Source organism: Cervus canadensis, chromosome 29, assembly GCF_019320065.1.
Source record: "Cervus canadensis isolate Bull #8, Minnesota chromosome 29, ASM1932006v1, whole genome shotgun sequence".
In the NCBI taxonomy this organism is placed as follows: Eukaryota; Metazoa; Chordata; class Mammalia; order Artiodactyla; family Cervidae; genus Cervus; species Cervus canadensis.
In genome coordinates, this window is record NC_057414.1 from 16,481,084 (window position 1) to 16,496,563 (window position 15,480).

At 47.7% G+C, this 15,480-nt stretch overlaps 2 protein-coding genes and 1 pseudogene across 2 annotated transcripts in view; 2 read left to right on the forward strand and 1 right to left on the reverse strand.

Moving 5' to 3' along the window:
* The window catches only part of USP35 (ubiquitin specific peptidase 35), a 56,602-nt gene extending 46,796 nt beyond the window's left edge, over nt 1–9,806 (reverse strand). Inside the window, exons 1-5 of the mRNA XM_043452659.1 lie at nt 9,096–9,806; nt 8,026–8,158; nt 6,347–6,476; nt 5,829–5,930; nt 4,112–4,270 (exon numbers count right to left, since the gene is read on the reverse strand). Coding sequence (XP_043308594.1) covers nt 4,112–4,270; nt 5,829–5,930; nt 6,347–6,476; nt 8,026–8,158; nt 9,096–9,768 — 1,197 coding nt within the window. The 5' untranslated portion in view covers nt 9,769–9,806. The remainder of the gene's footprint in view (nt 1–4,111; nt 4,271–5,828; nt 5,931–6,346; nt 6,477–8,025; nt 8,159–9,095) is intronic.
* On the forward strand, nt 1,190–14,925 carry LOC122431359 (annotated as a pseudogene).
* Nucleotides 10,785–15,480, forward strand: part of INTS4 (integrator complex subunit 4) — an 84,764-nt gene continuing 80,068 nt past the window's right edge. The window contains exon 1 of the mRNA XM_043452643.1: nt 10,785–10,908. Within this exon, the coding sequence (XP_043308578.1) occupies nt 10,875–10,908 (34 nt within the window). The 5' untranslated portion in view covers nt 10,785–10,874. The remainder of the gene's footprint in view (nt 10,909–15,480) is intronic.

The following is a 15,480-nucleotide window of genomic DNA, read 5'->3' on the forward strand; positions in this document are numbered from 1 at the left end:
TGCCTGCTCCTACGTTCACCTTCTTCATGTTCAAGTTTGCGGAGTCAGCTTTTTCAAATTAGTCAACACCCCATACAAACACACACACACACACACACATCCCGCCCCAGGAACCTGATCCCACAGTCAGAACGGTGGGAGGATCCTGGGGATCTGAGGTATGAGTCCTTGGTCACAGGCCCAGGGAGTAGCACACCTTACCATTCACTACCCTTTTTCACACCGGACAGCAGCACTGAAGACAGTATAACCAAAGCACTGGCTCTAAGGATGACATAGTCTAAAGAAAAACACCTAAGCATAATAATGCAGTATTATTCAGTAGATTTAGGTGATATTCACGACAGTTCCACTAGCCCCGTTCTTATTTCCAGATCTTTCTAGCACAGTTCCTAGATTTGTCTAAGGTTCCTGAGCTTCAAACCAGCTTAGCAGACCTCATCACTGCAAAAGGTAGGGCTCAAGCAGTGGTTTAATACATTTGCTCACTCATTTCCCACGATTGTTTATCAGATAATTTATCAGATTAGTCAGTCACCTCCCACAGATAGTAAAAATATAGGAGGTGCCTGAGGTAAGAAGCTAGGCATGTGTGCTCCGTCGTGTCCAACTCTTTACGACCACATGGACTGTAGCCAGCCAGGCTCCTCTGTTCATGGAATCTTCCAGGCAAGAATACTGGAGTGGGCTGCCATTTCCTTCTCCGAGGGATCTTCCTGACCCAGGGATCGAACCCACGTCTCTTGAGTCTGCTGCACTGGTAGGCAGATTCTTTACCAGCTGAGCCACCAGAGAAACCGAAAGAAAAGAAGCTAAGGGCTCAGTAACTTTGTAATCCCTTCTTTTTTCTTCCTACTATCCCAAATCCAACCCCATCCCACACACAACATGAACAAATAGGGACAAAAAGACAGAACCAACACTCCCTGCTCCCCCAAAACAGATACCACAAAATGCAAAAATATCCACACTAGAAAAAAATTCAAATGTCATTTTTCCCAAAGAAGGTAACTTGTACTCATAGGAGAATAAAGAGAATAAAACAAAAACTTTCAAATAACTTTCAAGCTCCTCCTGTTACTATAAATCAACATAAAATGTAGCTCCCTCAGCAAGGACCACAGCCCCCAGAGAAACTGCCATAACTTAAGACAAGTGCCTAAGTGAGAGAACTTTCCAGAATTTATAAAGGTGCCTGTATACAGAGGTTGGGAAGACTCCCTGGAGGAGGAAATGGCAACCCACACCAGTATTCTTGCCTGCAAAATCCCATAGACAGAGGAGATTGGCAGGCCACAGTCAGTGGGGTTGCAGAGAGTCTGACATGACTTAGCAACTAAAAAACAACAATTCAAAGGATGAATAAAATGTGGAAGAATTTTATAAACAATAAATCCTATTAATACTTTGCAGACTTTGCCTCTCAAACTGGCTTGTACCAAAGGGTAGTCAAAGCCACACAAGTATCACACATCTTCCTAGATCTATATTAGCTAAAATCCAAGGAAGAAAAATATGTTTCTATTAAAACAGATATGTATAATTATGAAGTATATACTTGAATCTTTGAGATGACATGAGACTTTATAGAAACTGAGCTTGTGTCAGGCTGCTTGGGGTAAGTCCCCTCTTCTGGGGTCAAGTACTTCAGAGGAGATGTTGAGAAGCCCAGATCTGCTGGACCAAGCAGTCACTCAGCCTCATTTTCTGCTCATCTTCTCATCTCGCCTCCCTTCCACCAAACTGGACATGCACGTTCTTGCTCCCACACCTTATCCCCTGGCCTCCTCCTCCCAGTTCCTGTCCCTCAAGCTCTAACTCCTATATCCCCTCTGCAGAAGACTTTCCATAATCTTCTCAAGAGGGGGCCCTCACACTATCTACACCTGTCTTATAGAGCTTAACTGCCTACAGATAGTTGCATAGGTATTTGCAGTCTCCCCTCGCCCCCCTGGATCAGACCATAGCCTCCAGTGTGCAAAACCTGGGTCTCCCTCAGCGTGAGCTTCCCCTGGTGCCCAGTTCAGGGCCTTGCTCCCTCTTTGTTCACACCTCCATGATACCATACGTCACACCACAGTCCTGTTCATTCATTCACTTATTAGACACACAGATCAAAACAACACGGTCCCTGCCCATCAGAAGCTCAGAGGAACAGTCATTTCCAACAAGTCTGAGCCCTGTCTCCTCTGCTCAACCACCTCCAGTGCCAAGGAGCTCATGATCTAACAAGGCAGTTGCTTCTGCTGTTGGCTAGTTTTGACTTTTTAAAAACAAACAAACAAACAAACAAACTCTTTCTCATGCTCAACTGGAAGAACTGAGAAAATCCAAGTAAATGCCAGGTAAATGTTTGTTGTGTTTACCAACTCTCATTCATGGTGGACTGTTCCCTTGTGTGTTTTGTAATCTGGGGATTATAAACTCATCTTGAGTAGAATTTTATCTTTGTGGCTTGAAAGCGGTTTCTTTCCTGCTTTTATTAGGCAACCCTTGGGTGTTACAAGCTTATGACTACTTTCAGTGTTAGTATCTGAGCTTAAGGGGTCCCATAACTGCAAAAAAAGATAAGAACCTGAACCCCTAAAACCACATGAGAGCAGTCCAGTGACGACAAATTTCTTTTTTCCCAATCCAAGCCAGAGAGCTTTCCTTGATGTCTATTTGGGACCATGTGCATTTTTTATAGAACATCATTTTGCTAATAGTAAAGCCTTTCTTGGGTCCTGAATTACAGGGGCCCCTTGATACTAACTCCCTCCTGGGGGCTGGCCCTAACCTCAACTCCTGTCCCCACCAGCTCACGCCCCGTGGGGACTGAGGTTGGCCATCTCACCCAACCTCCCTTCCCACCCCATGGCAAAAGAATATCACCTCTCATTCACCACTCTGGAATTTGGTTGTCTCTTCCTTTCAGCCCCTGTGGATCCCCACTTACTCTCTTGCAAGCTCAGCTATATACTTAAAAAGATGTTATATTTTAACAAGCATTTCTAGGTGTTTGGCAATGGGACACTTCTCAGGTTACTTATCTGCTGTGTTACAGAAATGGAAGTCAGATCAGAGGTCCTAAAAGAATCACCACCTACCTGGACATCCGTCACCCACACTTGAACCTGTCCTCTGAATCACGCAGTGGGAAAGGGCTCGGCAACCCCGCGCCCTGGCTGCGATTCCCACTATCTCCATGACTGTGAATAAAACATCACACCTCTCAGAGTCTCATTTTCCTCATCTATGAAACTGAAACAACAGCACCTGCCTCATAGGTTTCTAGTAAGCAACAGAAGAAAGAATGTATTGGAAGACATTGGCAAGTGTGACTCTAGCTATAAACACTGGTTATTGTCCTAGCTGTTCAGATGAAGCTGGGTCAGAAGCCCTTTCTTCCTTGCAGCCTCCTCCTCTGACTGGAGGAGATCTGTCCCTCCTCTGCCTCCTCACTGCTCTTGGGCTGATCCTCACAGGCATTTCATAAGCTGCTTAGGTCAGAGTTATGGGTAAACACGTCCGTCACCCCACTAGGCTGTGAGCTCCTCAAAGGGAAGAGATTTGATCTGCCTCATGCCTGCATCCCCAGTTCCCAGCCTGGGCCCGGCACAGAGTAGGGCATGTCTGCTCCGAGAGTGTTCAGTCTAACAGCAGACCAACACACAGACAAACAGTGACGATGTGTGGCAGAGGGATGTACGAGGGCTGCGGAAGTTCAAAGAGGCCATGATCCAGACAAGGGGCAGGGCTGGGGCGGAGTGGGGGGGGGGTCACTCAGAGTCATCAGGGAAGGCTTCCTGAGGGAGGTAACCCTTAAGCAGAGCCTCCAAGAAGGCTTAGGAGGAGGAGCAGGAGTGATCCAGGCAGAACAAGAGAGGAGTTTAAGTTAGAGTGATTGGCACGTACAAAGGCTCAGAACAATCAAGACCGGAAGATCCATCTAGGGGAATGGCAGGTGCTCAGGGTGCCTAAAGCACAAGATGGGCCGGGGGAGACGATAGGAGACAGTCAAGGGCCAAAGGATGGACAGCTGCCACCAAGCTGCAGTGTGGCCTTGAGCAAAGCCCAAACGGCACCTTTGTCAGAGTGGGGCGCGGGCACAGTGGGGACTGTCGCTCACCTTGATGGCCTCCATGACGGGTTCATACAGATCCGGGAAGCCGGGAAACCGGAACACCATGCAGTGGACCAGCTCTGCCAACTGCTCCAGGCAGCTGGTCCCCGAGTTGGAGTCCTCCTTGACCAGAGACGCCACCATTGGGGGGATGTGAGGGAGGAGCTGCGAGAGCAAAGGAGGGTGAGTCAGCACAGGTTCCCCACCTGACTTGTGGGGTGGTGGTCAATGCTGGAAGCACCAGAGCTTCTTAAAAGCAGGGAGGTGTGCCCGCCTGACCACTGTGCCCCTTACCTGCATGGGGCTCTAAGCTCTGCAGGCAGGTGACTCTCTACAACACACACGACCTTGGATACTCTGCCTCAGTCTCATCATCTATTTAATGGGACAAACAGTTCCCTGCTCACAGCTGAGGGCAGGCTACCAAGTATCAGCCAACTGATGTGCCTGAAGAGCCCGAAGGCCAGAGTGACCCGGCTTACTCTGTCACCCAGGAGAGATGCTGGGGCCACAGTGTGGTCAGCTGGGGGCAGCTCTGACAGAGCAGGAGTGGCAGCAAACGTTTAAAGTGTGAAGTACTTCCTCCTCACGGTGACATGTGGCGATTACTCTCCCCATCTTATAGATAAAGAAATTAAATTAGAGAGGTGATGCAATTTGCCAAGGACTTCACCATGGGTTATGGCAGAAGTTGCTGTCTGAACCTAAAGCCCATTTTTTTCCCTCTGTGCTACAGAGTGTTAACTTTCAAACCTATAGAGAAGCCACACCATAATATATCAGGGATGAAAGAGTCAGGCCACAGAAACTGGGGGCAGGGGAGCCCAGGAGAAGGATGAAAATTTTAAAAAATATATCTATATATATGTAATATCAAGTGCCTTGGGTGTAACAAGCTATGACAAATGTGACCTCATCTAACCCTGTTCCACCAGCCTAAGGGTTTACCCCCAACCCAGGCTCTGAGAGCTAAGTGTCGGGCCCAAGGTCACCACATCTGGTCAATGGCAAAGCTGAGACTCAACCCCACGCAACCCCAGTCCCTGGTTCAGTGCTTTTCCCACTGCACAAGTCAGGAAGAATGATGTTTTGGCACTGACCAAGGGCCACAAGAAGCCCAGGCCCTTTCTGCAGGGCTGCAGGCTGCTCTTCCCAAGGGAGGGCCCAGAAGGCAGCCGAGAAGGCCCAAAGCTGAGGACAGGCCTTCTGGGTGCTGACGGACAGCAGGGTTTAGGAGGGACGTTGGGTCAGGAGACAGACCAACTCAGCTGGAATCTTCCCTGTACCACTCACCAGCAGTGTGCCTGCGACATGCAATCTAATTTCCATAATCTGCGGTTTCTTCAGTTGAAAAATGGAGAAAATGACAAAACCTCTGTCTTGGGGCTACTCTGGGAGTAAAATGAACGAACATGTGTAATGTCCTTAGCACTGTGCCTGCCACATAGCTGGCACCCAAGAAACACCGCTGCCGTCATTCTAGGCCTGTCACTCTACTCAGGGCCCAGGGGGAGCATCACACACATTCTTTGCCCTCAGTTTTCTATCTGTAAAATTGGATCTCAAGTCTCTTCCAGTGCTAATACCCAGGACTTGGAGGTCTTAGCCTTCAAGCCCCAACTCCTTAAGCCCCAACAGAGAGAGCACATCTGGCCTCTAGCCAGACCAGTTGGGGTTGCAGGGCCACCCACCCATCCTCGGAGCAACACGCAGGGGTCCTTACCAGATGGAAGGCCTCATGGGAGTGCTGGAAGGTCAGGAGCATGTACTTGAGGACGGACAAGGCGGCACCTCGGACAATGGGATATAAAAGCTTGGAGAAAACCTGGAAAAAAAAACCCTGGTCAGGAGTCCCCCAGACCTGGGCCACCCAGGGCCAAGTGTAGCCACAGGCCTGAAAGGGGGCCAGAGACGCCAGAGTCAAAGCAGCAGACCCATGAGGGAGCAAGAACACAGAGGAGCTCACAGACTCGGGTGGATGGACAGCCGGTGAAACGGACAGCAAGACGGTTAGATATCTGATGGATGGATGGACCAAAAGTGATAGACACACACACTTGAATGAAGAGTCAGAGGAATGAATGGGGGAAACCTGAGGCCCAGAGGAAAGCAGTGAATTGTCCCAGGTCACAGTGAGCTTGGGTGGGAGCCTCAGTGCTCTGGCTCCCAGACCTGCACTGCCCCTGGCAAGAGACTAGCGGGAAAGGCCAGAGGCCAGGGCTAGGACAGGGGCCCACCAACCTTCTCAATTTTGGCGAGTGAAACCTCGATCAAGATGCTGAACTTCTTAACAGCGGCCAGGCCCTTCAGCAGTGCAATGATCCACTTGTCAATATTCTTCCCCAGGGGCCAGGACACCCAGTCGATCATCCTGGTGAGGGGAGTGACAGTGACACAAGGACCGGAGTCCCAAATGCCTGGGAGGGGGCAGCCCAGGGACCAGCCAGACTGACCTGAGATCCCCCCACACTGACTCACACCTGCACCAGACAGCCCTGGGACCTGGGGGATGAACAGGACACCTTGGGGAACTACAAACGAGCCGAGCACAGGCACCTGGCAGAGACTGGGGCTCCCAGCCCGGCAGGGGGGGAGCCGGGCCCTCTCAGCGACCCAAACCTCACCCCGCACACGCTGCGCTGCGGTGGCAGGACAGGGCTTTCAGCTGCCTCTGCCTGGACTGTGGGACCCAATGGCAGGAGAAGTACTGCCCCCAGGCCAGAAGCTCTGGCTCCAGCAAACCTTTGCTTGTGACCTGGAGCAAGTCAATTACTCTCTTTAGCCTCAGTTTCTTCCTCTGTCAAGTAGAGACAACACCTACCTCACAGGGTTGTTGTATGGATCAAGAGATAACCATGGCTAACCGCATTTATTCATTCCGCAACAGGCACTGCTCTGCCTTACATGTATTAACCCATGTGACCCCCCACAAGATAACACCTGCATGCACTGAGCATGAAGCTACCACACAGTGGGTACTTGGGGAAAAAAAGCACTAATATCATTATTTTTATACTCGGTACCTCCTGCTACAAAGAAAAGCAAAGAAGTAGTAAATATGGTAGTAACAGCTACCACGGCACTATTCTAGGCACCATATAACATCTCATTTTACCTAATTCAACCCTCACAACAACCCTGTAAGATGGGTCCAATCATACTACAAATTACACATGAGGACGCTGAGGCATAGAGGGGTTGAGTAACTTGACCAGAATCACACAGGCAAGAAGTGGGAGAGCCAGGACTTGAACTCAGGCAGTTTACTTCTAGAGCCCACTCTCTCACCCACTAAAGACAAGGAATCCGGGAAGGCCCAATGGAGGAGACAGTGGATCTGTACACAGGAATGGAAAGAATGGTAGGGGGAGGGGGGATGCCAGGCAGATGGAGTCTGCAGAGCCAAAGGCCCGCAGGCAGGAGGGTAGGTGTCATATTCTGAGATCACTGGCCAGGCAGATGTGGCTAGATCACAGGTGTGATGATGTTCAAATGAGGTGGGGGATGTGCAAGAGCTCTGTGAGCTGAAAAGTACCCAAACTCTGTTTACCATACTTGCCAAACTCAGAAAGTACTTCATAAAGTACTTTTATTTCCTACCATTGACCCCATGGGAGCCTGACAACGTCTTATACTACCTCTGCTATTACAGACAGGAGAACTGAAGCTCAGAGAGTCCACTGACTGGTCTAGGGTCACAGAGCTGGTATCCAGCCCAAGAGCATCACTAGAGCAAAGCTCTCTGTGTCTCCCACACCCAGCCCTGGACCAGGCACAGGAAGGGCTCAAAGGATGGATGGACTGGACAAGCACGAGGGCCTGAGCCCTCTGACACTAAATCTAGCCCAGCAATCCCACCCAGTGGAAGGGGCTTCTGGGACACAGGGAGAGACCTGACCACCACTTGTCTCTCAGCCCACCTGCTGATGGCAGTCAGCATCTGGGAGTCCGTCACACTGTCATCATTGCTGAGGTTCCGGACAACACCATCCATGAGCTCCAATGGGAGGTGCTGGACCACACTGGCGAGGGCGCTAGACGGTGGCTCCTCCTCTGGAACAGGGGCCGGGGCTGAGCTTAGATGACAAATGGGGCCCACACCTCCCCTTAGCACCCCATGTCCTTCATGCTGCCAAGGAACTAGGGGCCCTGTGCAAAGAGCACATCGGGGCCACCTCCTTGCCTCCTACAGCATCCCGGCCTCTTTCTCATCTTAGCTCATTCACTCAACAGACCTTCACTGGCACTGCTTTGGCCCTGAGCTGGGCAAAGAAAAAAGTACTAACCCCTAACTACGCCTAAGGCCCTTAGACAGTTAACAGTGGAGCTGGAAAGAACAGGAAGGAGAGCAATGTGACTTGAGGGGAGGGAGGACATTCCAGGTGAACCGAATAGACATTAAAAAAAAAAATTAGTCATCAAAATTTGTTGTCCAATTGTATAAAAGACCTGGGTCCTTACACACCCAGCCTTGGTTCCTCCTCCTGCCAGGTGCATTCCCTTCCTTTCCCATGAACAACCCTATAATCAGGGAAGGCACAAATTTTATTTTAGTCATTTAAACTACAGTCCAATTTCCACAGCTGTCAACAGAGGGCCAAGATTTACAATTCACAGTTGACAGGGACAGGCTCCATCACGTCTCGATCTACCCCTGCTGCTTGGCGCTACCCAACTCTCAAGGCCAGCCTCAAAAATCAACACTTGGAAACGCACCTGACCCACAGAGCATGATGACCACCCCCGCTTCCTGCTGACTCACTCTTCCCCCTCCCCCAACTCCTCCAGGCCAGACCGAGCAGACCACAGGATCGGAGCTCCCACCTTCACCCGCAGGAGCTCAGGAGGGGCCTGCTAAGTAAATGAAGGAACACAGCACATCCCCACACACACCCCTGTGCACTAGCATGCATACACCACACCGCCAAGGGGACGCGCCACGCAGAAGACTGCACGCACGGGCCCCACTGCGGCCCCAGGGCACACGCACCTGTGCAGGAGATGACGGCGAAGAGCTCCTTGAGGCAGGGCAGGATGGCGGCGGGCTGCGCGCGCCACAGCTGCGCCAGGAGCCCGCTCACCTGCTGGGCCTGCTCCAGGAATTCCACGGCGCCCTCCTCGCCCTCGGCCGGACAGCGAAAGCGCCCGAGGCAGCGCACAAGCTGCTGGCAGAAGAGCAGGCGGTGAGGGCCGTCGGGGACGCAGCGCGGATGCCGCGCCAGCAGCCGCGCCACCTGCGCGCAGACCGCGGGGCCCGGGCGCTCGCACACCGTGCGCAGCACCTCGCGCCGCAGCAGCGCGAACACCTCGTCGGCCCCGGGCCCCTCGGGCAGCAGTTGCAGGCAGAGCTGTACGCAGGCTAGCGCGCGGGCGCTCGGCGGCCCGGTGCCTCCCTGGAGGAGGCGCAGCACGCGGCGCGCGCTGAAAAACTCGGCGAAGACCTCCGGGTGGTGGCGGCCGGCCACGTGCAGCAGCTGGCAGCCCACGCGGCGGGGCAGCTCGTCGGCGCCGCTCACGTAGAGGCGCGTACCCAGCGCCAGCAGCGCCAGGCACTGCTCGCGCTCCAGCGGCTGCCGCGCCGCCTCCAGCACGCGCCGCACAAGCCCTTGCTTCACGCTCGCCGGGTATGATGATGTCACCACGGCCTCCAGGATCTTGTCCATGGTGGCCAGGCTGCGGGGGACAGGGAGCAGGGTCACAATCTGCCCGACAGAACCGAGCCCCCCCCCCCCCCGCAAGGTGGTCCCCTGCGTGCTGAGACTTGGGGGCGAGCAGCTCAACCTTTCTGGGCCCCCCAGCTCCCCAACCGTGAAATGGGGCAAGGATGCCGAAGTCCCTGGGAGGTATCCTAATGAGATAAAAGCACAATGCATGGCACATAATAAGCCCCAGTGGGTTGTAATTATTGCTGATACATCTCACAAAGCCAACATCTTGAGCCTTCCCCTTGCCTCCGCCCCTTTGCCTCCGTCCCCCCACCCCCGGGCCTCCCTGACCACCTCGACCATTCTTGGCAAGGCAGCTAAGAGCTGGAACTAGAAGCTGCTGTCCAGAGCCCTGGCCAAGTCATGTCCTGCGGGAAGATGAGCTGTGCGCACACACAGATCACTCCTCCAGGAAGGGAGGGCTGACAGGGCTTCTTCCAGAGATCCCTGCACACTTTATTCTGCCCCCAGTCAGCTTCTTGCTCTTTCTCAAATGACCTACCCTTTTCCTCTGTGTTCACTGTGCCTTTCACCTGAAACATCCTATCTCCCAAGACCTCCACCATGAACACATATTCATACAACCAGGCAAAGTCCTGTTTTTCCTCTAAAGCCCACTTAAAACACCCAGACCTTAATGAGAACTCCCTGGACCTCCAGGCCTGAATTCACCCCTCACCTGGATTCCTACAGCCACCTGTGGCCACGGAAGAAAGGTACTTTTAGTCCCAGAAGCATACATCTGGTTAGAAATTAATAACATCGGGAAGGGTGAAAATATTCTCATTCATGTTGCATTATTTGGATGTAACATACAGATTGAGAAAAACTTTCTCCCCCAAAGCATATATAGCTAATTTTTCAGAAATAAGACTTGAGAATACTTGGATCATTGAATCTTTTTGAGATATTTCCCACGTTCCTGTTTTTGGTTAGCAGAGAGTAGAGCATCAAGGTAACAATAGCTTCTTTTGTTGCAGGAGAATGATCCATCTGTGAGACTGAAAATTGCATCATTGTTGGGTTTACTGTCAAAGACTGCAGGATTTTCACCAGACTGCATTATGGATGATGCCATTAATATCCTGCAGAATGAAAGTAAGTTGCAGTTTAAAAGCTGTAGAGGGGAGGGTGGGATGTTTCGAGAGAACAGCATGTATATTATCTATGGTGAAACAGATCACCAGCCCAGGTGGGATGCATGAGACAAGTGCTCGGGCCTGGTGCATTGGGAAGACCCAGAGGAATCGGGTGGAGAGGGAGGTGGGAGGGGGGATCGGAATGGGGAATACATGTAACTCCATGGCTGATTCATGTCAATGTATGACAAAACCCACTGCAATGTTGTGAAGTAATTAGCCTCCAACTAATAAAAATTAAAAAAATAAAATAAAATAAAAATAATCATGCCACTGAAAAAAAATAAAATAAAAAAATAAAAGCTGTAGAGGGAATTCCCAGGTGATCCAGTGATTAGGACTATGCACTTCCATTGAAGGGGCAGGAGTTCCAGCCCTGGTTGGGAAACTAAGATCCTCTATGCCTCACTGTACAACCAAATAAATAAATAAAAGTCGTATAATTACAGCAGAAATCTTTAGTTCCTTTTATATAGAGTGTAGAGCAAAGTTTTGTTGTATTGGTGGTTATTGAAAAGAAATTTGAGGATGATTCAGTAAAACCATGTACATATATTTACCTTAGAGTTAAAATACAGGTTTGTCCCTTAATAGCTATCATTTATTGACCTCTGCTAACAGCCATATACCTAAGGTAGTTTACATATGACATAAGATAGATACTATTGTCCTTATTTTATAGCTGGGGAAACTGAAGCTCAGAGAAGTTAACTGACTTGTTCAAGGTTAGGAGTCTGTAACAGAGTTGATGTTTTGTTGACTGTGCCTCCCATCCCAGCAGGGGGTTCCTGGGTGGCTCAGTGGTAAAGAACCTGCCTTTACCGGCAGAGATGCAGGAGGCACAGATTCGATCCCTGGGTCAGGAGGATCCCCTGGAGAAGGGAATGGCTGCCCACTTCAGTACTCTTGCCTGGAGAATCCCATGTATGGAGGAGTCTGGTGGACTACAGTTCATGGGGTTGCAGAGTCAGACATGGCTGAGTGACTGAGTACACACACCCACACACCCCCCGGTCATGGAGTCCTCCACCATTTAGTTCCTATATGTTGTTGCCTTTTCTATTTGTTCCTTGTTGATGTGCACTAAACTTCTCAGTGTTTAGGTAAAAAGGAAAACTGTTTCACCATAAGAATTTTTTTTTTTATTATATTTGTCTTGTTTTATTTATGTATAAGATTTTCTAATAGAGTTAGTGCCTCATTGCTTTGATACTTATTCTGAAATTAAATAAAAAGATCTTTTGCTGCTGTTTCTGATAATATTGTAGTTTTGTTTGAATTGGTCATAGTTTCAAAAAATAGTTTTATTTCATTTTAGGGTATCCATATTTAAACAAATATGACTATTTAAATATTAGACAACAGTTTATTCTATAAACTGAGGAGGTTATGAGTGAACTCAAGAGATAATCTAAATTCACTTATTGTACAACTAATGGTACAAATATAAATGGCCCATTGGTTGAAATTGAAAATATTTTTTGTTAGGAATAACTTTATATTTAAATTTTAGTTGTATTGAATTTTGACCCCAGACTTATAATTCATAGGAAACAATCAAACCTTAAAAACTTTTTTTGATATTTATTGAAAGGCCAATGTACTGATATTAAGGGAAAAATTTAAAAATATTCCTACTGCTACCATAAAACTATTTGTTTTACATATTACCTTTTACTTACATAAGTTTTATATGGTTGTACTTACAGTGAGTGTATTATTTTATCTTTTAGTATATTTACTTAACATTATATATAATTTTCCCATTTTTATACATTACCTTCATAAAAATTAGGGTGTTGATAATATATTAAATACTAATAGATATTTCTTTGCTCTTGTAGGTAGTGGCAAAAAAAATACTTCTTTTAAAAGCACCAAAGCAATTACATTGCCTCAATATCCTTTTTTTTCCGTGGAAAGTTCTTATATGAGCTATCCTTGGAAGAATTTCTTACTTTATGATTGGGGATTTCATAGAGTCATAGACTATTTGAGATATAAATGGCCTTCTAGTGATCATCTTGTCTAATTGCTGCAGTTTGCAGATGACAAGACTGTTAAGTCCCAGAGAGCTGAGATGAGTTGAAATGAGTTGGTCTGGCTAAAAGTGGTGGCAGAACTGAGAGCTTAGTGTGGGGCTCTTTTATGGGCTGAGATTTAACTAAAAACACTCTACATCTAAGACAGAAACATTATGACAGAGACTTAGTTTTAAATCAGAACTCATTATAGCCAAACTAATTAGTATTCATGGAAATAGCTGTTGTACTTTAAGTATTCTAATGTTTCTTAGTTAATTGTCTCTAAGAGATCTGGTCTAGGACTCTTCCTGGTTTCCTGTTCCTGACCCACCTAGAGTCATAGAAGAGAATTGAAAGGGGCCATAAGTTTCATCTAATTCAAACCCTTTATTTCAAGGCTGAGGAAGATGAACTCCGGGGAATTAAAGTGACTGCTGAAGTCACTTTGTATTTGCGGCTTAAAATTAAGAGTTTCCCAATTATCAGTCTTAATATTACCAAATCCAAGACTGTGGTCTGCACTTTGGACCAGAAGTCTTTAAGTTCATCAAATGCCTGAATTTTATAACTCTTTGGCAAGCATTGCTTCTCTAGTACATGCTAATGATAACCACTAATGATAATGTCAAGCTTGTTTTAGAGGAGGTATAATTAACATACTGTGGGAGCAGAGGAGAGAATGGGATCAGTGCTGACTGGTGGTCTCGAGAAAGGCTTAGTGAAAAGGTAGGTTTGGAAAGTCCAAATCCTCCAAATTTGGGGAAGAGTGGTACCAAGAAGGAACATGATGATAGAAGGTAGAAGACTGGCAAAGTATAAGAGATGTTTGAAGAACTGAGTTGTTTGAGAGATCAATAGGAAGGAAGTAAGGGGCTTTTGGAAGAAAAACATTGGTAAAATGTTCTGAAGCCAAAGGGTAGCAGTCTTGAGTGCTGAGAATTTTAAATGCTATTTTGTAGGCAGTGGGTACCTAGTTCTCCTTGAACAAGGCATGAAATGATCAAGTCTAGTTTTATAAGGATAATTTAGTGGTTGTGTGGAATTTGCTTTGATGAACTGGGTGGTTTAGAGAAGAAATGTGGAGGATTCATTTATTCTTGTGGCATTGTCCATCTAACCTGAAGTTACAATGTAGGCCTGGAACTCAGCACAGAGACCAGGATTTAAGATATAGATTAGATTTGTGATTTATTAGAGTCAAGAGTTAAGTTCAGGCCTTGCAGACGCCGCCACCCCGGAGCCTTCCTTGCTGTCTAGCCATGGTCAACCCCACCGTGTTCTTTGACATCGCTGTCGACGGCGAGCCCTTGGGCCGTGTCTCTTTTGAGCTGTTTGCAGACAAAGTTCCAAAGACAGCAGAAAACTTTCATGCTCTGAGCACTGTGGAGAAAGGATTTGGTTATAAAGGTTCCTGCTTTCACAGAATAATTCCAGGATTTATGTGCCAGGGTGGTGACTTCACACGCCATAATGGTATTGGTGGCAAGTCCATCTATGGCGAGAAATTTGATGATGAGAATTTCATCCTGAAGTATACAGGTCCTGGCATCTTGTCCATGGCAAATGCTGGCCCCAATACAAACGGTTCTGTTTTGCATCTGCGCTGCCAAGACTGAGTGGTTGGTTGGCAAGCATGTGGTCTTTGGCAAGGTGAAAGAGGGCATGAATATTGTGGAAGCCATGGAGCGCTTTGGGTCCAGGAATGGCAAGACCAGCAGGAAGATCACCATTGCTGACTGTGGACAAATCTAATAAATTTGACTTGTGTTTTACTTAACCACCAGACCATTCCTCTGTAGCCCAGGAGAGCACCCCTTCACCCCCATCTGCTCGAAATATCCCATAATCTTTGTGCTCTCGTTACAGTTCTTTGGGTTCCATATTTTCCTTATCCCCCTCCAAGTTTAGCTGGATTGCAAAGTTAAATTTCTGATTATGAAATAAAAACTAAACAATTTAAAAAAAAGAGTTAAGTTCAAAAAGGTCTAGCTGTCTTTTTATGGTTGTCATGCAGAATCATCTTTTTGAAGAAATAAATTTTAGAGCAGTATGGTGGTATTGATTTCTTCACCTTTCTTCTGTTTTCTCTTAGTACCTTTTTTTCTCTTTGTGACCTCTTTCATATTGGAGACTTACCTTTCCTTTTTTAATCTTTTCAACTTAAAAAAATTCTTATATTCTTATTGGAATATAATTGATTTACACTGTTGTGCTCGTTTTGTTTTGTTTTTCCATTTTACTTGTTTGACTGGGCCGGATCTTGGTTGCTGCCTGCAGAATCTTCAGTCTTTGTCGAGGCATGCCCCATCTTTTAGTTGCAGCATGTGGGATTTAGTTCCCTGACCAGGGGTTGGACCAGGCCCCGTGCTTTGGAAGCATGGAGGACCACCAGGGAAGTCCCCTACAGTGTTGTGTTTGTGGAGACTTTTCTTAATCATCTTTGGCTTTGCATTGAAGTTTAGGATGAGGCACTAAAAAGCTGATTGGGAGTTCTTTGTGAATGGATG